A 22297-nucleotide genomic window follows, 5' to 3' on the forward strand; every position below is an offset into this window, starting at 1 on the left:
ATTGTCTAGCGACAACACAACTAGGCCATCAGCTCCCCAGCATTTGCCAATAGCACTGGATTTCCCTCCTGGCATATTAATGGTTGAGATCCAAACCCTGACCTTGTTGTACCTAATTAGTTCCAGTCTGGCAAGGCAGGAATTATCTTTTAGTTTTATTCTGACTCTAATGATTTTTGCTGTTAACCAATCCTCAATATATTCCTCCCAATCTCATGAGCTTTCATTTTATAAAACTTTCCCATGTGATATCTTATCAAAATCAAACTGCACAGCAATCATTGGGTGCTCCGTTACTTGCCCTGCTAGTTATCACAAAAACAAACAGGTTTGTTCCTTTCATAAGCCCAAAATGACAGTAATCAAACCATAATTTTCTAAGTGCCCTGATATCATGCACCTATAGATTGAATCTAGCAATTCCTCTATTACCAAAGTCAGCATAACTAACCTATAGCTACTTTTATTGCTTTTCCTCATTTGCGCAAAGAGTTTGAAGGCTCCCACTTAGACAAAATATTCTCAATTTGTCGTAACATTGCTTCACATTGTAAAACAAAATGATGCAGTTCTGCTGTTCACCAGCATACAAATTCTCACTTGTTTACATATCTCTAAAAGTGTTTTTCAATATTCAAATCAAGACGATGACTGGAGGATTTATTTTTTATTTATAAACATAAGTCAACACAAAAATTATTTTTTTTCTTTTATCTTTTTTTCAAAAATATTTAGCCGGATATCCATCGGTTCCGCAAAGCTAAGAGTAAATCACAAATTTTGATTTTGTATCTTTGAAGCTCCTTAATGTCAGAGGTCTGTACATTTAACATACATGCAATATGTGCATGACTTCTTTCTTTTAACCTGTCCCTCATTTTAGAAAACATTAAATTTTTCCATATGTGCCCATTCAACAGAAATTTAATGGGAATGCACATAGCAAACATATGCACTGAGATAACTTACTGCAATATGACAATTCTTACATGAGAGATCTATCAAAGTTTCAAGACAGATACATTGAGTAGAATACATCATAAATGCGCTCTACAAGAAGCAATATAAACACAAAGGCAAAGTTGGCTTCCTTGCCCGTCCACCAACAGCTCATCAGCTTGATAAATAAATGTTATGGAATCGCAAACACTTTTAGTATCATACACCATGCATTCCCTTATCTACTGTACATGCTTAGTCTTCAAGGAAACAAATTTAAGGTCATTTAAATTGAGCAGTCACCCCATTTGCAGTCAAATTGTGAAAGAAGTTAAAATTTCATATGAGTCACATCATTTGATGCACTCTGGCCATCAAAAGCGAAAATTTAACTTTTTCGTTCATGCGGAGTATCTAAGTTAGTGTTCAGCCAAGATTCTCCTCTTCTTCTATGTGTAGCAATATCTTTGAACCTCTTGGAGTTTCCTCAAATAGGCACGGACTGTCCAGCTGTTGTTTTTTAAAAACATAATACAACAAATCAAGACTATTGAGTATCAACATCCTTTTCAACAGCTTCTGATGAACCAGTGCAAAATAACAGAAGTCCTGACATTATTGCTGCAATGAGACAGAGTACAAGGTTTCACCAAACTTGTTTCCAGTACAGTGGGACCATTCTATGAAGAGATGTTGCATAAACAAGGCAAGAGTTTGAAGAATGAAAGGTGATACTTCAAGGGAGAGACAAGGTAGTTACAACTAAGATGCTATCCCTAGATGGGAGTCTAAAACCAGGCTGCATGGTTGAAAATTAAAGTAGATGCCAATTAGGCCTGAGATGAGGAGAAATTATTTTCCTCAGAAAGTTTTGAACCATCAGAATTCCACACCAGAGGGCTACAAAGGCTCTGTCTTTATGCATGCTTAAGGTAGAGGTTGAAAGATTTTTGATAACTAATGGTGTACTGGTTCTCGAAATAAGTTGAGTAAAAGGCATTGAAGTGTTCAATCAGCTGTGATCATATTAAGTTGTGGAGCAGGCTCAAATGAGTATGTACCCTATTTCTGTTACTATGAAACAGCCAGTGTTCCTTGCACATTGGAAAATAGTCATTAGAATACAGAAAAAACTTTGCAATTTGACAGTGGAGGATTTTGGTGATGGTTTGTATTTAGATTTTGTTAAATACGCTATGGTATTATTTAAATATAAAGTAACATCAAAGAAATTAAAGTGAACATTCCACTCAGATTTGGCTATTTAGATTGGCTTGAGTCAATGTTGTAACAAAAGTATTTAATATCCTGAAATATTAGAAGGAAATTATTAACATACAAGTTTCTGACAGTTTAACTTCAGGAGGAAGGATCCTAAAACAACACAGTGGCTCAGTGGTTAGCACTGCTGCCTCACAACACCATGGTTCTAGGTTTGATCCCAGCCTCGGGTGACTGTCCGTGTGGAGATTGCACATTCTCCCAGTGTCTGCGTGGGTTTCCTCCGGGTGCTCTGGTTTCCTCCCACAGTCCAAAGATGTGCAGGCCAGGTGAATTGGCTATACTAAATTGCCCGTAGTCTTGGGTGCATTAGTCAGAGGGAAATGGGCCTGGGTGGGTTACTCTTTGGAGGGTCAGTGTGGACTTGTTGGGCTGAAGGGCCTGTTTCCACACTGTAGGGAATCTAATCTAATCTAATCCAGATCAAAATACCTTGCTCTCAAACTTATTTCATGCAACTGTGAAATGAGAGTCTGTTCTGTGATGCTGACCAAGGCTAGAAACCAAAATTACATTTGGGAAATTCAACTTGACAAAGTGTAACCCAAGAAAGGAAATGAAGAAGTAGGTACCCTTTAGAAGAAACGAATGCGTCAAACTTGAGGTAATTCAGAAGTGTCATAATGACCCTTTTAATACAGATACATTTTTCAAATGGTTCAGCAAGTTCATATGTTTGAACTCTAATTAAAACCTCCATGAGCAGGTTCTCTTTCAGGACTGATTCAATCCATCCCTGTTTCACAGCATGTGTGATCTGTAAGAGTACACATGACACACCTTTGGTTCATTTCTCCAATTCCCAAATTTACCTATATTTCCTAAGTTTCCCACTTCACAAAAATGATTTACTTCAACAAATACTCATTGGCTGGATGCTAAGCAATTTGGGACATCCTGCAGTATAGAAAGGCGCTATGTAAATTGAACACTTTTTAAAAAAGAAAATCCATCATATTCAAATCAACTCTATCTTAATTATGAGGAGAAATGTAGAACTATGTTTTTATGAATAGCTTTACCTGGTATTAGAGGAAAGCAAGAGAAAGAAAGACAGGAACTGGAAGTGACTGGAGGTCAGGCAAATGAAGGCAAGTGTTTAGATACTCAAGATTTTTCAGATTATGAAAAAAACCAAAGCGGAATAAATTGGGTTCATAAAGGAGTGGTGATATTCTAACTTGGCTCCCATGATCACACACAAGCTTGATGTTTATCTCTCAGTAGATTCCAGGATGCTGCTTCTGAACTTCTACTTACTTTTGTACTGGATGTAGCAGGCGTTACAATAGAGTTTGTTATTCCGTACTCGGACCTCTGCTCCAGATTCTGTACCTCCAAGGTCAATGCTGCACAAGATGCACTGTGTACGAGACCAAGTTTATTTATTTACATTTTCCAAGACATTTCACAACTGTTGGAATTTAAAGATAGGGATGAAGTCAGAAAGCGACAACATTTCTTTTCACTGGTCCACTCAGCTTGAATTTAATTTTTCTCCTCCAGTTTCATGGCAGAGAATAGTAATTGGCTGTTTAACAAACAGGATAGGTCACAAGTTCTCCCCCATTAACCACTAACTGGGTATCTCACTGGTAACAGAACAAACAGTTCAGTTCCACCAAAACAATTACTTCCCCGCCCCCCCCCATTCGTGTGATGTATTTTTGGGAGGGTGGGTTTGTAGCATTAACCCAGATTACCTGCCCACCCACTCTTGAAGAGGCTTTTTGGGCAGTGAAAAGATAGGGAAGTAGATGTCAATAATTTAATGGTATGGTACCTTTCACCTGGTTTAGTGAGAGGTGCCAAAGAGAAAATCCACAACTATGACTGAAGAGTTGACGAGTTCTTTCTTTTGGGAGAAGAGTCAGCAAGATTGATTAGGGACCATTATCACAAGCTGGATTAATGGTGCTGGAAGAGTACAGCAGTTCAGACAGCATCCAACGAGCGCATCACAAGACAAATCCCTTTTGTTTTGTATAAAGCTGAACAGATTTAGTAAAGGCTTGTGAAAAAGTAATGCACCCTAGCATTTTGACCAAAGCACATTGGACCAGTAAAGAAAATCTACAAATACTTCAGAGGCAGGAGAACTAAAGAACATTTGGCCAAATATAATGATATTTAATTTACTAGATCATGCATAACCTAAACCATGGCTTTAAAGAAAATCTTCAAATCAAGCTGAAGTGGTCTTTCAAAAGTCATGTTGCCTCTTTCATGAAATATATTAGCATGAAATAAGGTATGTAGTTGAGCTACTCTGCACTGGGAAGTTGAGTACCAAATGTGTTAATGAAGGTGAAAATATAGCATTAGCAGGAAGTGGAATTATGGGTGTCAGCAGGATGAGCCAAAAAAAAAATTACAGGTAAACAACAAGGTGATATGATACTGATTTGCACAAACTAAACCAATAAAAGTGATGAGCCATCCATTTTTGCTGAAAATTAAAAGCTTGTTAATAATAGAAGCACAAGCAGGATAGTGTTAAGATATGCCAATCTGAAACAGAACCAAAGTTATGATCATAAATTATTGACACGAGTTGTCCCATGTTAATTAGTATGACACCAAAATGCTTCCATACCAGCTGCAGAAACCATGCAAAATTCAAAACCAAATAAAACAAAGTAATATTTTTTTCTTGCAAATCACCTTCCAATAATTGCAATGCATTTTAGAATGTCTGCATGGTTTCATACTTAAAAATATCAATACAAAGGCTACTGGCAGAGTTCTAAGCAAGCATGCAGGTCTTCAGCAGACATTTTTCATGATTGCTTAACCACTCTCATGGCTGGTCCCTATCCTCACCTTAAAACATTGTAAGTGATAACAAAGACCAAGAGACTCGATGATCATGGCAGCTCCTCTGCCCAGGGGTTTATCACAGTATGAACAGATCTTCTTTCCACTTATTGACCTGGATACAGAACAAAAAGGCGACCAACTATATAAAGGCTATACAGGCATGAGAATTAATTATACTAATTCTGTGGGACGTTCAAGTCTTCAATTGGTTGAAACATTATGGTCAATGAAAAGTAGCAATATACAAGTCCAGTAGGAAAATTGGAGTCCTTATGTTGCCCTGCAGTCCATGACTTCAATCGTTGATAACTTTCCATCAGCAAAGATGGCCTCAAAATTTCACGAGACTATGATACAGGAGAAATTTATACAAGACAAAACAACAAAATACCCGACACAAAAGAAAATCTGCTCATACACAAGAATCTCCAGTTAAGCTTTGAAGTTATTTCACACATTTCAAAGATAGACAGTTTAAGCTGGCAGCAAGACCCTGGGCTGTTTAACAGATGGACTAAAACCTCACTGATTATTGCTGTATATTTTCTATCAATTCAGAAGTGAGTCAATACATTCATATTCCAACATTAGTATTATATTATTTGAGCCAAGGCTTTATTTGCCTATAAATAAGTGGCCTTCCTACATGGTGTCTGATTTCACCAATTCCAAAATAGCTGTCCATTTGACCTGGTATAAAAATCTAACCGTGTCTTCTGTCACTGTCAATCGTGATAATTGCTAGTTAAAAGTTTTTTTTTTGTTAACCGGCAACACTACAGTGATTTCTACAGCTCCAAATTTTCAACATCTTGAATTTCATCAATTGATCAGTGAGTGCCAGCATGGGTTTGTCATAAAGAGGCCATGCCTGAATAACTTGACTACATTTTTTGAAGAGGTGGTTAAATTCATGCATACATGGACATCCAGAAAACACTTGATTAGTCTCTTATGAGGAACTTATCAGCTAGAATTAAGGTCAAATTATTGATCCAGTTAGGAAATCGGATGAGTAGGCAGAGGCAGAGAGTTTGGTTGTTTGGTAAGTAGGGCGGCACGGTGGCTCAGTGGTTAGCACTGCTGCCTCACAGCACCAGGGTCCCAGGTTCGGGCGACGTCTGTGTGGAGTTTGCACATTCTCTCCATGTCTGCGTGGGTTTCCTCCGGGTGCTCCGGTTTCCTCCCACAGTCACAAAGATGTGCAGGTCAGGTGTATTGTCATGCTAAATTGCCCATAGAGTTAGGTGCATCATTCAGAGGGAAATGGGTCTGGGTGGGTTACTCTTCGGAGGATCGGTGTGGACTGGTTGGGCCAAAGGGCCTGTTTCCACACTGTAGGGAATCGGAATCTAACCTAATCTAAATACTCTAATTGGCAGGTTGCAACAAGTGTTGTTCCACAATGACTCTCACCTATTCACCATGTTTATTAAGGAACAGATAAATGACAAGGCAAAGATTAGCAACATTGTACGAAACATATTTGGAGGGGTAAACGTAAAGAGAGATAACAACTGATTAAATAGTAATTGAATTCAATGTAAATCAATTAGATCTACAAAGAATAGAGTAGGATAATTTCTTCTTGATATAAAGCTAGAGATAGCAAAGAAGCTTGCACATCAACGTACAAAATGTAATGAACTGGTTCAGAAAATAACAATAAAGGTAAATGGAATGTTAGCTTTTATATTTTTATAGGAAAAAGAGTAAAAGATATAGTTCACTAGAGAGAGCACAGACGAGACAGCAGTTGGAGTATCATGAGTAGTTCTAGGCTTTTACCAACGTTAGGAAGGGAAATTGGTCTTTAAGTGTGTAACACAGCTTTACTTGAATGATGTCTGAACTCCAAATGTTAAAATGCCAGCAAAGATAACATAATTGTGGACTATATCCTCTAGGATTTAGAAGCTTAATGGGTGATTTGATCCAAGATTAAGACACAACTAAGAACAGTTTAGAAGAAACTCTTTCCTCTGCTTGGGAATTCTAAGAGCAAAAGAGTCTAAAAGTTAGAGCCAGACTTTTTTAGAGTAACATCAGAAGACAATTTTTCATGCAAAGTATGGTAGAACACTGGAATTCTCTTTTGCAAATGGCAAATTTGAAACTGAGAAAACTAGAACATTTGTAAAATAACTTGTTTAAGGGGTATGGAGGAAAGGAGGATATATGAAGTTATTTCATGGATCAGTCATAATCTCGGAGGTGATGGAACAGGCTGGATAGCTAAATAGTTTACTTCTATTCCTATGATGCAAATATGGAGTATTAATAACAAGTCTTGCATTAAGTTTTGAAATAGACAACATACTAACAAGGGAACAAGTGACATTGATAAATATACAGGTAGTTCATCACTTATGATTATACAAATTCAGAAAGCATCCAAGCTGTTCCATGGAAGTGTCTAAAAATGCCAAGAACCAGTGAGTTAATGTGAAAGAATTTTCCATGTAAATGCAAGAAACTATTCTTAAGTATAGAAGGGGCACTGAAATATACATAAGAAACACAGTAACACTGCAAAACATTTTCATTCTAAAGATCAAATTACCTATTGCTTTGCAGTATCTGGGACTGACTGGTTGGTGCAACAGAAGGATTCTTGGTCCATGATGCTGTTCTCAATGATCCAGTGGATTGAGGCGGTAAGGTTGATGATGCAGTGCGCATATAAGAGCGGTTTGAGGTGGAGATTGGGTAATAACCAGGTCCCTTTCCCGAGGAATGTGCTGGCTCTGCATTTATTCCCCAGTTGTTTGTCTTTGGAGCATCTAAGTTGTCTAAAGATTCACCCCTGAAATAAAGAGTAATCATAATATAACTGGTTCAATATTTCTGGGCTGCATAGTGATATGTGCATGTGTAATCTGGCACAGAACTAGCTTCCATTGCCTTTAATCAGCAAACATGATTACAAAAACCCATAACAAGCTTTAGGAAATGCCAAAAGGCATAGTAATGCACTGAGAATTAAAATCTGCAAACTTGCATCAACGTTGAGGTGATCAATTAATTAGGCCTGTCACTTCCTTTTTCTTCCAAATACATTCATTTGTCCAACTAGTGGTGGTGATGAGGAAGAATAGTTCACATTAATGCAACACCCAAGGAGCTTTCATCTACAACAATTAAAATCTTGCACAGGGCAGCCTTGCTACATTTATTTTCTAAAACAGCGCTTCACTTGGATTTGTGGGTGGTATGATGGCTCAGTTGTTAGCACTGCTGTCTCTCAGCACATGGGAGCCAGGTTCGATTCCACCCTCATGCGAATGTCTGTGTGGAGTTTACACATTCTTGCCATATCTGCGTGGGTTTACTCAGTCCAAATATGGTGCAGGCTAGGTGAGTTGGCCATGCTAACTTTCCCATAGTGTCAATCTAGGTGGGTTGGCCATGGGATTCAGGGTTGCAAGAATGGTGTGGGTCTGGTTGGGATACTCTTTGGAGGGTGAGCGTGGACGCAACAAATCAAATGGTCTGCGTCCACATTGTAGAGATTATACGATTCAATGGTTGTGCTTATCTTTGTACCTTACTCCGCCATCTCCAGCAGGACAGTGTAACCAAACACCTCTTCCCTGCCCATCCTGCAGGGATCATTCCCTTGACAATACCCAGGCCCACCACTCCTTCACTCCCAATACCTTTTCACCACCACCTGGCTAGCATGGTGGCTCAGTGGTTAGCACTGCTGCCTCCCAACACCAGGAACCTGGGTTCAAGTCCCATCTCAGGTGACTATCTGCGTGGGTTTCCTCCCGGTGCTCTGGTCCCCTCCCAGAATCCAAAGATGCGGTTAGGTGAATTGGCCATGCTAAATTGCCCATATAGTGTTAGATGTGTTAGTCAGAGGTAAATAAAGGGTTGGGGAATGGGTCTGGGTGGGTTACTCTTCGGAGGGTCAATGTGGACTTGTTGGGCTGAAGGGCCTGTTTCCATACTGTAGGGAACCTAATCCATCACCTTCTCATGCAACTGGGGAAAGTGTAACGCTTGCTCCTTTACCTCTTCCATCCTCACTGTCCAAGGCTCCAAACCCACCTTGCAGGTGAAGTGGTATTTTACTTGTATTTCTTCCCACTTGGTCTACTGTATTTGCAAAGCAATCTCCTCTACACTGGCGAGACCAAATGCTGACTGGGTGACTGTCTCGTGGGACACCTCTGCTCTGCAAGAACGATCCTAACTTCTAGTCACTTCAATGAACCACTTACTCTCATACTAACATTGTTTGCTGTAGGTCTGCTACAATGTTTTACTGATATACAACATAAGCTGGAAGACCAGCACATCGTTTTCTCTTTAGGTACTTTCCAGGGCTTGTTGTGTTAAACAATTTCAGAGCATGAAATCTGACCTATTTTGATTCCCTGACTCTCATGGTCTTGTTTGCATGGGTTTGTTCGGCGCAGAGCTGATCAACTTTTAGCTATTGACACCAACCATTATCATTCACTCTTCATTTCAATGTCTTCCCTAGTACCATGAACATGCTCTTGGTGTTTTTCACTGGGCACCTTTCACATCTATTCTACTTATTCCCCCTGACCCTGCTCTCCACCTTTACAACTTCATAAAAACCATTACCTTTTCGCTCCCTTCAGTTCAGTTATATTTTACACGAAATATTAACTCTTTCTCCACAGGCACTGCTGTATTTCTTCAGAATATGCCGTGTTTTTAAATTTAAGATACTCAGCATCCACAGTACTTTTAATGACTTGGACTTGGTTGCTTTAACATTTTATTATTCTAAATTGTGCTTGCCCATCCCATTTGTATGAAACAGCCTGAGATTATGCATCTAATCAATTTATTGTCACCTGAAGATCTCACCAAAGTTTTCGCAGTGGGGCATGAGAACTTCCCAATACTTGGAAAAGTAAATGTTTTGCACTTAGACAAGGTTTTGGATGGTGGTGAGACAGCAATATTGCTGTAAAAGTTCCATTACTCGAATTTATTTCTGTACAATATGTAGTGTACATGGAATTAAATTACCAACCTTGGATTTGCCAATCATTAATTGCTGCCATTTATTCTTGGCTGAGGCAATGTTGCACAGATCAAAGTGTTTGGTGCATTGGTTTAAGCTATTCCATCCAATTACAAACATCCTGTGGGACCACTTATATTCCATGTTCATTTGGCAGCTGCATTGCTGTATATAAATACTGTTTTTTTTTTATTGAATCCTGTGAAGGTCTGAGGACCTAAATAGTATTATGATAAAAAAAACCTTAAAGTTTCCTGATAGCTTCAAAAATGCACTGAGGTTATTTCCAGTGCTGTATTGCAAGGAAACAGCAATTAGTGCAAAACTAGTATAGAGTGTGAGCCAGATGGCTCAACAACATTAAACAGCCATGAAAGATGCAATTATTGTGTTCGAAGGGTGAGATTAATGCTACGATTTAATAAAGGGGAAACATCCTTGGCTGTTCTTATAAGGTTTTGTTTTTAACCTGCTTTTTAATATTCAATAGAATCATCTAACGGCTGGTAGCCTGCGCCACATTTCTGACATCATTCCGGCAATATCATTATATCAGTACCTGACATAATACAGCAAGAGACTCTTTTGGGCAGGTCTGATAACATTGACCTTGATACTGGCTTGATCTTTTGGTTACATATCACACTTACTCCATGCACTGAACATCCTCGTTACGTGAGCAAGTCAAAAACAAGTTAGAAAGTACATAATGATTAGACCAGTGGACACAAACTTAATATTTTTCATTTTAAAGTTTTCTTCTTGACTTATTTTTCAAACATTTTGATTTTATAGGTAACAAGTAGTGCAGGCCAACAGTTCAAGTCTACAAACAGTCAAGAAGCATTTGTAATCCAGGAGTTTACTTACAGTACAAGCAAAAGAACACACACACAAACACCTTCCATACCACCAGACGACACAGGAGTAAAAATGGGGCCATTCGGACCATCGGGTCCACTCCATCATTCAAATCACAGCTGATAGGTTTTCCAACCCCACTTCCTGGCTTTCTCCCAGTAACCATTCATCCCCTTGATACTCAAGAACTTATCTATCTCGGTTTTAAATATACTCAATGGTTTGGCCTCCACAAGTTTCTCTGGTAATGAATTCCACCGATTCACCACTCTCTGGCTAAAAGGAGGTTTCTCCATATCTCCATTCTAAAGAATCTTCCCTTTACTCTAAGGCCATGCCCTCCGGTCCTCATCTCTCTTGCCAATGGAAACACTTTCCTAACATCCACTCAGTCCAGGTCGTTCAGTACTCTAAAGTTCAATCAGATCCCCCCCCACTTCATTCCTCTAAACTCCACTGAGTATAGCCCCCGACTCCTCAAACATTCCTCATATGTTAAGCCTTTCATTACTGGGATTATTTGCATAAACCTCCTCTAGCCTGCTGCAGAGCCAATACACCTTTCCTGAGGAATGGAGCCCAAAATTGCTCACAATATTCTAAATGTGGTCTGACCAGAGCCTTAGAACTACAACCCAGCTTTTTCATTCTAGTCCTTTTGAGATGAATGACAAGATTGCCTTTGCTTTCCTAACTACTGACTCAACCTGCAAGTTTATCTTGAGAGAATCCTGGGCTGGGACTCCCAAGTCCCTTTGCACTTTAGATTTCTGAATCTTTTCCCCATTTAGCAAATAGTCCATGCCTCGATTCTTCCCACCAATGTGCATGACCTCACACTTCTCCACATTCTATTTCATCTGCCACTTCTTTGTCCACTCTCCTAACCTGTCCTAAATCTTTCTGCAGAATCGCCACCTCCTCAATACTATCTGACCATCCACCTATGTTTGTATCATCTGCCCTCAGTTCCTTCATCCCAATCATTAATGTATAAAGTGAAAAGTTGCGGCCCCAACACTGACCCCTGTGAAATGCCACTAGTCACCTGCTTCCATCCTGAGAAGGACCCCTTTATTCCCACTCTCTGCAAGACAGCCAATCTTCTATCTATGTTAGCATCTTGCATCCAACACTATATGGGCCCTTATCTTACTCAGCAGCCTCCAGCACAGCATCTTATCGAAGGCCTTCTGGCAGTCCAGATAGATAACATCCATTGGATCGACTTAGTCTAACCTGCTCATTGTCTCCTCAAAGAATTCTAACAGATTTGTCAAGCATGCCTTGCCTTGATGAAACCATGCTAATTTTGCCCTATTTTACCATGTACTTTCAAGTATTCAGAAATCTCATCCTTCACAGTGGACTCCAAAATCTTACCAATGACTGAGGTCAGGCTAATTGGCATATAATTTCCCATCTCTTACCTTGCTCCCTTCTTAAACAGGGGGGTTACTTAGATGACTTTCCAGTCCTCTGCCCCCCCCCCCCCCCCACCCCCTCCAGACTCCAGTGAAACCTGAAAGATCATCACTAAAGCCTCCACTATCATTTCAGAACTCTAAGGTATAGCCCATCTGGTCCAGGTGGTTTATCCACTTTCAGACCTTTGTTTTTCCAACTCCTTCTCTTTGGTGATGGCTACCATACTCATCTCTGCCCCCAACTCTCAAATTTTTGGGATGTTCCACCTTGAAAATTGATGCAGAGTATTTATTCAGTTAGTCAGCCATTTCTTTGCTCCCCATTACTCCTTCGCCAGCATCATTTTCCAATAGCCCAATGTCCTTGCCATTATTAGACTGATGAATGGATTCTAACTTCAAATAATGCTGATTGTGCTAATGCTGATCTTGCCTGGCACACACCCTGTGCAATGTAACTTGTATGCTTCTGTCTAGTATTTTGTCACCCTATGATAGTCCTTACTTACTATGATCTGCCTGTACTGCTTGTAAACAAAACTTTTCACTGTACTTAGGTAGATCTGACAATAAACCAATCAAACCAAACCAAAGACCAAAGAAATACTAAATTGTGTTACAAGAGAAAGGGTCTGATCACAGGATAGAAACTTCCTTTACAAATAATGAAGAGGACCTGGGCTCTAGGTCCCACCTGCCTTAGAGGCACATTGTAGCACATGTGAATGGGGTTGATTGAAATTATCTACATGTATGAACATGTGCGTTATCAAATGGATACGTTGACAAAAAATGTGACAATAGGGATAGCAATGAGACCTAATGTTCTGCAGCTGGGTGGAGTAACATAGGGTTAGGATATGATCACACCACCTGAATGGAAGATTGAAGACTACTACTGTTACTTTTTTATGGTTATTACCTTCTCATTAATCCATAATTGCTAGATGCAGTCTTATTGGCAACACTGGCACTACGCTGTCTGATCCAGCTATTATCATTCAGGAGCTGGGTCTTTCTGCGCATCTCCTGTAGGATTTTCTGTCGCTCTTGCTCAGCATACGAGAGTGGTGGGTCTTGCTGCTGTGAAGATTTTGGTTTCATTTCACTCTTAATCCATGAGTTGTCTGCGACTTTGTGCTTTATGTCACCTAACAACCAAAGCAGAAATCTTTAAGGATCTAAATGTTTTGCCACTGTCCTTTAACCCACCTAAACAATTGGGAACAGCTTATTCCAATTGATGGCTTTTAAATGAACACTATCGAGATGGGGTTCTTGTGATTGCAAGTAACCCCCCATTGAAATGGGACTAACTGAACACACTCCAACCCATATCATATCAGTACTGAAATATAATTCCATAATTCTGCTGATGAATTGGCAAAGCATTTTCTCCAACATAATTATATCATTAGCAAATATCATTTGAATCAATGGAAAGCATTCATTATGGGCTTAAAGAGCAGTATGTCATTGCAAGTTATTGCAATTTTCAAATCAGCACAGCCAAAAATAACAACTTTAAGTACCAAATTGATTTAGAATGGTGTTTTTCATTAGTAGATTGTAACCAAACTTGAGAAAAATAAATCAAGCTTGTCATAGTTAAGAGAGATCAGCCAACTACAATGAACAAATAGTACATTAAAACATTGGCTATCCAAACATCAGCGCAGAGCTATATCAGCTCATTCGGTGTGTTTCATGCACATCAAGGTAAAAACATGTACAATTAGCAAGCAACTACAATGATTTAATTCAGCATTTTGAATTGAGCAGAGGGTCTCTCAGGGGAAAAAAAATTACTTTAAAATGGCAACAGTGTAGCTGAAAATATGCTAATTAGCTCAATCATTGGAGTGACAAAGAGAAATTAGGGTATAGCTTGGCTGCTGATCAGAGGGCGTATTCCCCACCTCTCTCTGGGTCAGCATATTTCATCTGATTAAGGATTTTCAGCCTCTCTGTTTCCAATTCAACACGTGCAGCTTCCTGCGTCTTCCCATGTCGCCTGCGTAGCTTTTCTTCCTCAAGCAGCCACTGGGCCACACCACCCACTGGTTTCACATCTACACCTAAATACACGTTCAAATATGCACACAGAGGGCCATTAGCACTCAAGCAAGGATAACGTTTTCAACGCGTTTAAACAAAAGGTTAAAAGGCAAATGTCAAAAAATTATCAAATTCTGTTCCCATCTATCATTGTGCACACACACATGCACTTTCATAGATGAACACCCATCATATGCTTTCAGCTGCATAGTTTTAGTGCTATCCTAGCACATCTTAAACTGGAAAGTAATCTTGTACGCAAACAAATTTGTTCTCTAATAATGATGTTTGCATCAGGCTAGTGTTTATCATTTGGAACATTTTAAATTTAAAGTTGCATTGCATTCAATTTATTTTAAAAGCAACAAAGGGATACTGAGAAATAATTAATCCCTTGCAATTAGGAGTAAAACATGGTTTGACAAGTATTTATGATTGCAACACAATTTAGTTTTTATGGAATAACTGAAGCTAAAATATTCTCCATTAATTGAAGATTCAGCCACTGGCTGGTTCAAGTAGCTAGCTAAAGGAAATTCAAATCTGTTTTAATTCCTAAGTTGAAACACTCAAGACAGGAAACTCACTGTGTCCATGGGCAGGCACAAACTCATCGAGGTCAGAGGTAGACTTGGACTTGGCCCTATAATCATAATGACATTGCAAGCTGGTTAATACATCATGTGGGAGAATATATACCATTCATAGAGTCATAGAGATGTACAGCATGGAAACAGACCCTTCAGTCCGACCCGTCCATGCCGACCAGATATCCAAACTCAATCTAGTCCTACCTGCCAGCACCCGGCCCATATCCCTCCAAACCCTTCCTATTCCTTTCCTAAAATCAAATTACAGATAGAACAGTATATCGCAAAAAAATCTGAATGATTCTAATAGCTAACAAAAAACTCAATGGAACAAATTTGAGAACAAATTTGCTGTCCCCTTCCTTACAAACAGTGAAGCTCCTCAGGACCATTAAACGCTGCACCCCTTCCTTAATCAGAAACACTACAGAAATGCACAGTTAATACTATCTTAAGTTTCAACGCAATTGCACCTTCATTAGAGAGATGGGGTTGGGTAATACAGTAAGCTGATATATTAGGAGACCTGAACACCACCTTCCCTGTTTTTTTTTTCCTCACACCCACACTCAAGGTCTTGTCATCAAGGTGCTTTCAGTGCAGCTAACTCTTTTACCCAATCAATCCACATTATCACCTATCTAGCTTTGCTTCTTCCTTGGCTTATTATCAACAATTCCTTTCCTCCACCCTCTCTCAGAGCTCTGTCTCCATCTATCAGCTCACTCCTTTTCCATCCCCATCGCTGGTCAAGATAAATAGCACTTAAATAGCACATAAACACAATGGCAACAAAAGCAGGTCAGAAACGAGGAATACTGTGCCGAGTAACTCACTTCCTGACACCCCAAAGTCTCTCCCCCATCTACAAGGCACAAGTCAGGAGTGTGATGGAATACTCCCCACTTGCCTGGATGGGTGCAGCTCCAACAACATTCAAGAAGCTTGAGACCATCCAGAACAAAGCAACCCACTTGATTGACACCACATCTACAAACATCACTCCACCACCGACACTCAGTAGCAGCAGTGTGTATTATCTACAAGATGCACTGCAAAAATTCACCAAAGATCCTTTGACAGCACGTTCCAAATCCACAACCACTTCCACCTAAAAGGACAAGAGCAGCAGGTACTTGGGACCACTACCTGCACATTCCCCTCCAAGCCACTCACCACCCTGACTTGGAAATGTACTGCCCTGCCTTCACAGTCATTGGGTCAAAATCCTGGAATTCCCTCCCAACTGGCATCGTGGGTCAACACCTACAGCTAGTGGACTACAAGGATTCAAGAAGGCAGCTCACCACCACCTTAAGGGCAAATAGGGATGGGCTATTAATGCTGGCCAGCCAGTGATGCCCAAGTCCCACAAATGAATAAAACAAAACTCTTCCCCCTAGATGTTGTATCAATTCTGTAGTAGGGACACAGGACACGAAGTGTTAACTGAGTTTTCCCTCCACAAACACGGCCAGATCTGCCAGGTTTCTCCAGCAATTTCTGCTTTTGCTCAAATTTCTGCGTCAGAGTTTCAGCATTTGCAGTTATTTCAAACAACTTCACTTTAGTTTAGAGCGGTTATTTGCTTTCTTAAAATTAACAATCAATTAGTAATCTGTGGAACGTAATCCATTTTAAATGGATTGCAGCAGATGGGAATGAAGTTCCAATGTTCTGGCACTGGAAGCTGGCTTAGTAAAACAGTTTGTTCAAAATCTTACCACTGGGGCTGATATTCCTCTGTTCTTTCACTTTCTGCTAACCGTGCCCTTTCTTCGGCTTGTTGGCGTTGTCTCTGTCTCTTCTCTTCAAGTTGCTCTTTCTCACGATGCCATTGTTCTTGTCGTTCATGCTCTCTCTCTTGCAGCTTTCTCTCCTGTTCAAGGCGATCTGCTGCTTCTTCTTCTTGACGCCTTCTTTCTTCTTGCAACTGGAATTCCTCTCGCTGCCTTGCCTCATCATCTTCACTTCCGTGCCAATCTTCTTCCTCTCCCAGTTCCTGCGATTCATCCTCCGACTCTTGGTTATTCCAAGATGTCATCCAGTTTCGAGAAGTGAACTGGTTCTTGAACCCTACAGGCCCATCCACAGTATTTGAAGGCGATTGTGGAGTGTTTGTTTCCTGCAATATCCTGCGCTCCTATTAAAATTTAAAGTTAATTAATTTAACAATATGCAACGTTACTAAGACATACATGGAGTGGGAACGGAAAATATTGGGGAAGCTTAAGGAAGCACTTACTCCCAAAGAAAATATTCATTTCAAATTGGGGGCTTGAACTCTCCCATGCCGTTATCCCAACCCACATACACTGGGCCTTGTTATCACGAAGTCTGCTATTACCCACTACCCGTTGTTGGCTACTAACATTTCCCATAAATAGCTATTCGCCCTCCTGGCTAGACTATTACCCACTTCTTAGTCTGTCCAACTGTTTTTCTCTGTCTTTGGACTCTACACCCACCTATTGCTTACTCCTTATCCCCTCCCCCCACACTATTTTCTACAAATAAACTGACATTTTCCCAGCTACCATCAGTTCTGAGGAAGGGTCACTTAACCTGAAACATTAATGCTGATTCCTCTCCATAGACGCTGCCAGACCTGCTGATCTTTGCCAGCAGTTTCTGATTTGCAGCATCTGTAGTTCTTTCGGTTTCCATCATGACAAGGCTCTATACTAAATTTCATACACGATTCAGACTTCAGAACCAGTCAACAATGGAAGAGTGTGAAGGTAATGATGTGAGTGTTTGATTGTTGGGAATGATGCACAACCACTGTGTGTACATTTAAAAAAGAAAAGAACATACACACTAAATTAGAGACAATTATCCAGTCACTGGACCAACTGGGGCTGGCCACAGTTGAAATGTGGTTTAGCAAAAAAAAAAGATGAGAATTTTGCTGAAAAGACCACACAAAAGAATTGCAGCCAACAGATGGGAAGGAAAATTCCTTTCTGTATGCACTTTCAACACACACAAATGAAATTGCAGTTGCATGACTTGAGGAGGAAAATTTATTCGTGCATGAATAAGCCATGAATTTCTGATAAAAGAGCAGCGTCCATGCACGTTTTGTATTACGTGTCATTTTGCCCTAAGGAATACAAGCAATATTCCATTTATACACAATGAACATTTAAATGTCAAACAAATGAACATTTAAAAGCATGGAGGTCCTAAACAAAGGCGTTTCATTTGACTTAAAGATAAGTGATTGAAGAAAATGCTTCCTATTCTGGTTCCTATATAAGTCAAAGTGCTATTGAGGTGCTATCAGGGAAAAAAAAAGTTGTCTTGTCTAATAGCTCCCATTAATAACTGACAGTTGTCAGTTTTAGGAAAAGAAATAGCATTTTTAAAAGAAAGAATAATACTGTTTGAAAAAATGCTTGTAATAAAGTTCTTAACATATGCTTTGTTCAAAAACATTAATTGTTAGTGATATGAACGTGATGAACCTTTGCACCATTAAAAAGGGAAACATTAATATTTCAGTTTTAATATATTATAGGATTGTTTATTTGGACTAATTTGACAATATCCTGTGACATCCCAGTCAATATTTTAACACTACAGGAAAGTTGTTTCCTTTTGGTCCCCCCCATAATTAAGTATAAGTACAACATATTACTGTTTCAGAGACTGCTAGCCTGTTCCCTCCCCATCTATATGCATCACCCCACCATCTTTTTACTTGGTGTTGTATATGTCATTACCTCTTCATAGTACTTGGAACCTTCTTGTTCAGCTTCTTTCTGAGCCTTTCTCCACTCTTCCTGTAGTTTCTCCTGCTCACGCTGGTATTTTTCCTAACAGTTCCAAATGATTGAAACCATCAAATAAGTGAAAGCATTTGCACATTGAAGCAAGGAAAAGCTTGTGTTGCCTCACCAGTACTACTAGAACTAATTACCAATGCCAAAACTAGAATCAGACTAAAACTCTCATGCAATCTTCAGAGTGCTGGTTTTGATTGGTCAGATCATTAATACAATATTTTAAATTAAGAGCTTGGGTTGCCAAAATTCACAGTTATTTAAAACATGAAAGCTGCACATTACCAAACTTAACACATCAGCAGCTTTTATAGGATTTACACTAAAAAAATGAAATTCATTACTTAATATACTAGGACTTCAAACTATATGACAGGTATTAATATTGTAGAAGTGATGCAGAGTCAATGAACTTTGTAAGTAACTTTTTTTAAAAAAATATATAAAACTGTAAATGGTGCCCACCTCGATCAGTTCTACCATTGCAGATGAATATATTTGCCTCAAATCTAGGTTTGGCAAGGGCTCTATGAACTACCACTGCACAATAACAACAAAATGCTCCAAGCCATCACCACTCTATTCATGCATATTCCCTTTATATATAACTAGTGCGCTATGATAATATGCTAGCATTAGGGTTACAGCGTGAGGAAAGAGCAGTGTTATGTTTTCCTTAGACAGCGAGGATGCAAAATTGGTAGACAATACAGACTAATTTTGCTACAATACGAAATGCAGTGCATGCCCACTGATCACCAAAAGAGGTTCAAATTTTAAAAAAGGATTATTAAACATATACTGTGATAATCAAACAAATTGAACTTTTTGATGATCAATGTGACTTTCAGACTTGCAAATTAAAAATACATAAGTCATGCACAAGTGATCACTTGTTCAAAATAAGTGCAAAATATTAATTTGACAGTGTTGGCAGGTTTCAATGAAATCCTACTGTAAATTCTTGATTTGAATTTGCAAGAAATTGGAATCTGAATTTGCTTTACATTTACAGGACTAAACAAATGTTCCAGTCCCATGCAATATGCCCTATCAACTGACAATACAAAGTCATACATTCGATTCAGCTATTATCTGTCACTCCACTGAGGCTGGAGATAGAGGCTCAGGACAAATTTGATCAGGGAATTACATCTTAAAATTGTGGTACTCTTGGCTTTAAGGTACGTACACACACTTCCAGAATCTTTCCTACACTGACCAGCCACTTGACCATGGAAAGATGATATTGTATGAGAGAATTTCCTCAATTGGAAACAGTCTGTGTGAAGACCATGCACATGCACATGCACTCTGTGAACCGGTCTCAAAAGACATTGGTAGCAGTTTATGAACAAGTGGATTGAAATGGCAGCTGGGGATACTTGACACTCAAGCAGAGAAAAGGAAATGTAACAAGGCATGTTTTCTGCGAGTAGAAATAGAATTAGCAAATGGAGACTCTTAGATTTTTGCTCGAAGATGGAATTTTAAAAAGGTCTTAATTGTCCAATGGTTTGCATCCTGCTTTATTTCACTCTTTGCACAAAGATGTTAAGCAGCTCTATAATGGAATAGACACATTGCCTGGTGTTACAAGGTTCTACATTTAAAAAAAAGACTAGAATCCATGCAAAAGCATTTATTAGTAAATCTGCAAAACCACCTCAGCACCATGCGGCTAGCACTATAGCCACACTGTACCTGTAACAAACGGTCCTGCTCTTTCTGCCATACTTCCTGGCGCTTTCTCTCTTCCTCAGGATTCCAAGACCATCGACTTGAAACACTAATTGATGGAATTTGTAGCTAACATACCACAGCAAGAAGAAAGCATGTAACACCTTGACTTTTATTTATTAATAACACACACAGTGATTATAACTTTCTTCAATGTCAAGTGTTTTTGCGAGTGGTCGACTGAATTATGAAATGTTTGCAATCAATAGTTATGGTTTTGTTTTGACTCCAATTTTGGAGACAAGCAAAAGGCCAAACTGAATCCTTTTAGTGAACCAAATGATGCATGATTAGAAACAGGAATTTTATGACAGCAGAGTGATATTTTATAACTAAAATCCAAGGGAAGAATTGATAAGTTACTTACATCACTCACTGCAGATTCGGATCCGCCTGAAGAACAAGAACAACTTCATAAGCTAATGTACAGTACTGCAGTTCCTCTGCACAGCAGAGCAGCTGTGGCTGCTTCACTACAACAGTTCTTTCAAAACAGCATCAGTGCAAGCCACTACAGACTCAAAAAAATGTTACTTTTTACTGAACTTTACACCAACACAATGTAATGTTAAACAAACTGAATGCCTTCTCAAAGGCATTTAGCAGTTGCAAAAACAATGATGTTGATGGGTAAGGGATTTCCAACTTTTGTGAATGACTGCTGGATCTACTCTTCTTGCATATGCTCCACTAATTGGAGTACTTGAGGACAGCTTTAACCTTCACTCTGTGGGTACATCCCTAGGAGACTGGAATGCTGTTAATACCATATGAAAAATTACGAATTGAACTTAATCAGCTTGACGGGTGTTAAAATAACATTACTGATTAAGAGAAGAAATAAAATTGACCCATTGCCCTGAAATTTATAACTGGTGGCACTGGGAAATAGCAATAAATTGTTCTTTAAAGTAACCAAGGTGACAGGTAAATGCATCCTAGAAATTGCTCCAATTTTGAATTACCCTTACAACCAATACATTTGTTTTTCAACTGATTGTACCACTGATAAGAAATAAGATTTGAAATGTTGTGTTTCATAATAGGACATTGGTAAGGCAGCTTTTAGAATAATGCGAATAATTCTGGTCTCCCTGCTATTGGGCAGATATTGTTAAACTTGAAAAGGAAGACGACAAGGATGTTGCTGAGATTGAAGGATTTGAGTTTTGGGAGAGGCTGAATAGGCTGGGGCTATTTTCAATGGAGTTGGCACTGAGGGGGTGACCTTATAGAGGTTTATAAGATCATGCAAGGCACGGATAGGGTGAATAGACAATGTCTTTTTCCCCCCAGTGTAGGCAAGTCCAAAACTGAAGGGCATAGGTTTAAAGTAAGAGGGGAAAGATTTAAAAGGGACCTGAGTGGCAACTTATTCATGCAGAAGGTGGTGCATAAGTAAAATGAGCTGACAGAGGAAGTGGTAGAGTTGGGTTCACTACAACATTTAAAAAACATCAGGATGCATCCAAGTATAGGAGGAGTTTAGAAGGATAAAGGCCTGGCAAACGGAACTGGACCAGTTTAGGTTACGTGAACTGCAAGTGCACATTGGACCAAATGATCTGTTTCCATGGTATATTACTCTACGACTATGATTCTAAACCAGTGGTTGCAATTTATAGGGACTTGCCAAAAACAGTTTTCTGTTTAAAACAGCCAAATCAGTATGTGTAAAAATTTGATGACCAGCCTAGAAACTCAAACATGTTTTTGTTCTTTAAGTCCTTCTCTGTGTATGTGCGCAAGCATGTGTGTACAAATCTTGGGGGATGAAATTCA

At 39.3% G+C, this 22297-nt stretch overlaps 1 protein-coding gene across 6 annotated transcripts in view; it reads right to left on the reverse strand.

Moving 5' to 3' along the window:
* Window positions 1-654: 654 nt before the first annotated feature.
* Window positions 655-22297, reverse strand: part of LOC140481559 (LIM domain only protein 7-like) — a 234504-nt gene continuing 212861 nt past the window's right edge. For 5 of the 6 annotated variants that reach the window (XM_072577959.1, XM_072577960.1, XM_072577958.1 and 2 more), the window contains 11 exons: window positions 20883-20908; window positions 20480-20584; window positions 18716-18808; window positions 16712-17130; window positions 14985-15040; window positions 14259-14417; window positions 13262-13490; window positions 7604-7846; window positions 5044-5152; window positions 3481-3583; window positions 655-1449 (listed from right to left, as the gene is read on the reverse strand). In XM_072577959.1, the coding sequence (XP_072434060.1) occupies window positions 1427-1449; window positions 3481-3583; window positions 5044-5152; window positions 7604-7846; window positions 13262-13490; window positions 14259-14417; window positions 14985-15040; window positions 16712-17130; window positions 18716-18808; window positions 20480-20584; window positions 20883-20908 (1565 nt within the window). In that variant the 3' untranslated portion in view covers window positions 655-1426. The remainder of the gene's footprint in view (window positions 1450-3480; window positions 3584-5043; window positions 5153-7603; window positions 7847-13261; window positions 13491-14258; window positions 14418-14984; window positions 15041-16711; window positions 17131-18715; window positions 18809-20479; window positions 20585-20882; window positions 20909-22297) is intronic. The other variant, XM_072577961.1, reaches the window with a different exon arrangement.

This window comes from Chiloscyllium punctatum, chromosome 9 (genome assembly GCF_047496795.1).
Source record: "Chiloscyllium punctatum isolate Juve2018m chromosome 9, sChiPun1.3, whole genome shotgun sequence".
NCBI classification, from domain to species: domain Eukaryota; kingdom Metazoa; phylum Chordata; class Chondrichthyes; order Orectolobiformes; family Hemiscylliidae; genus Chiloscyllium; species Chiloscyllium punctatum.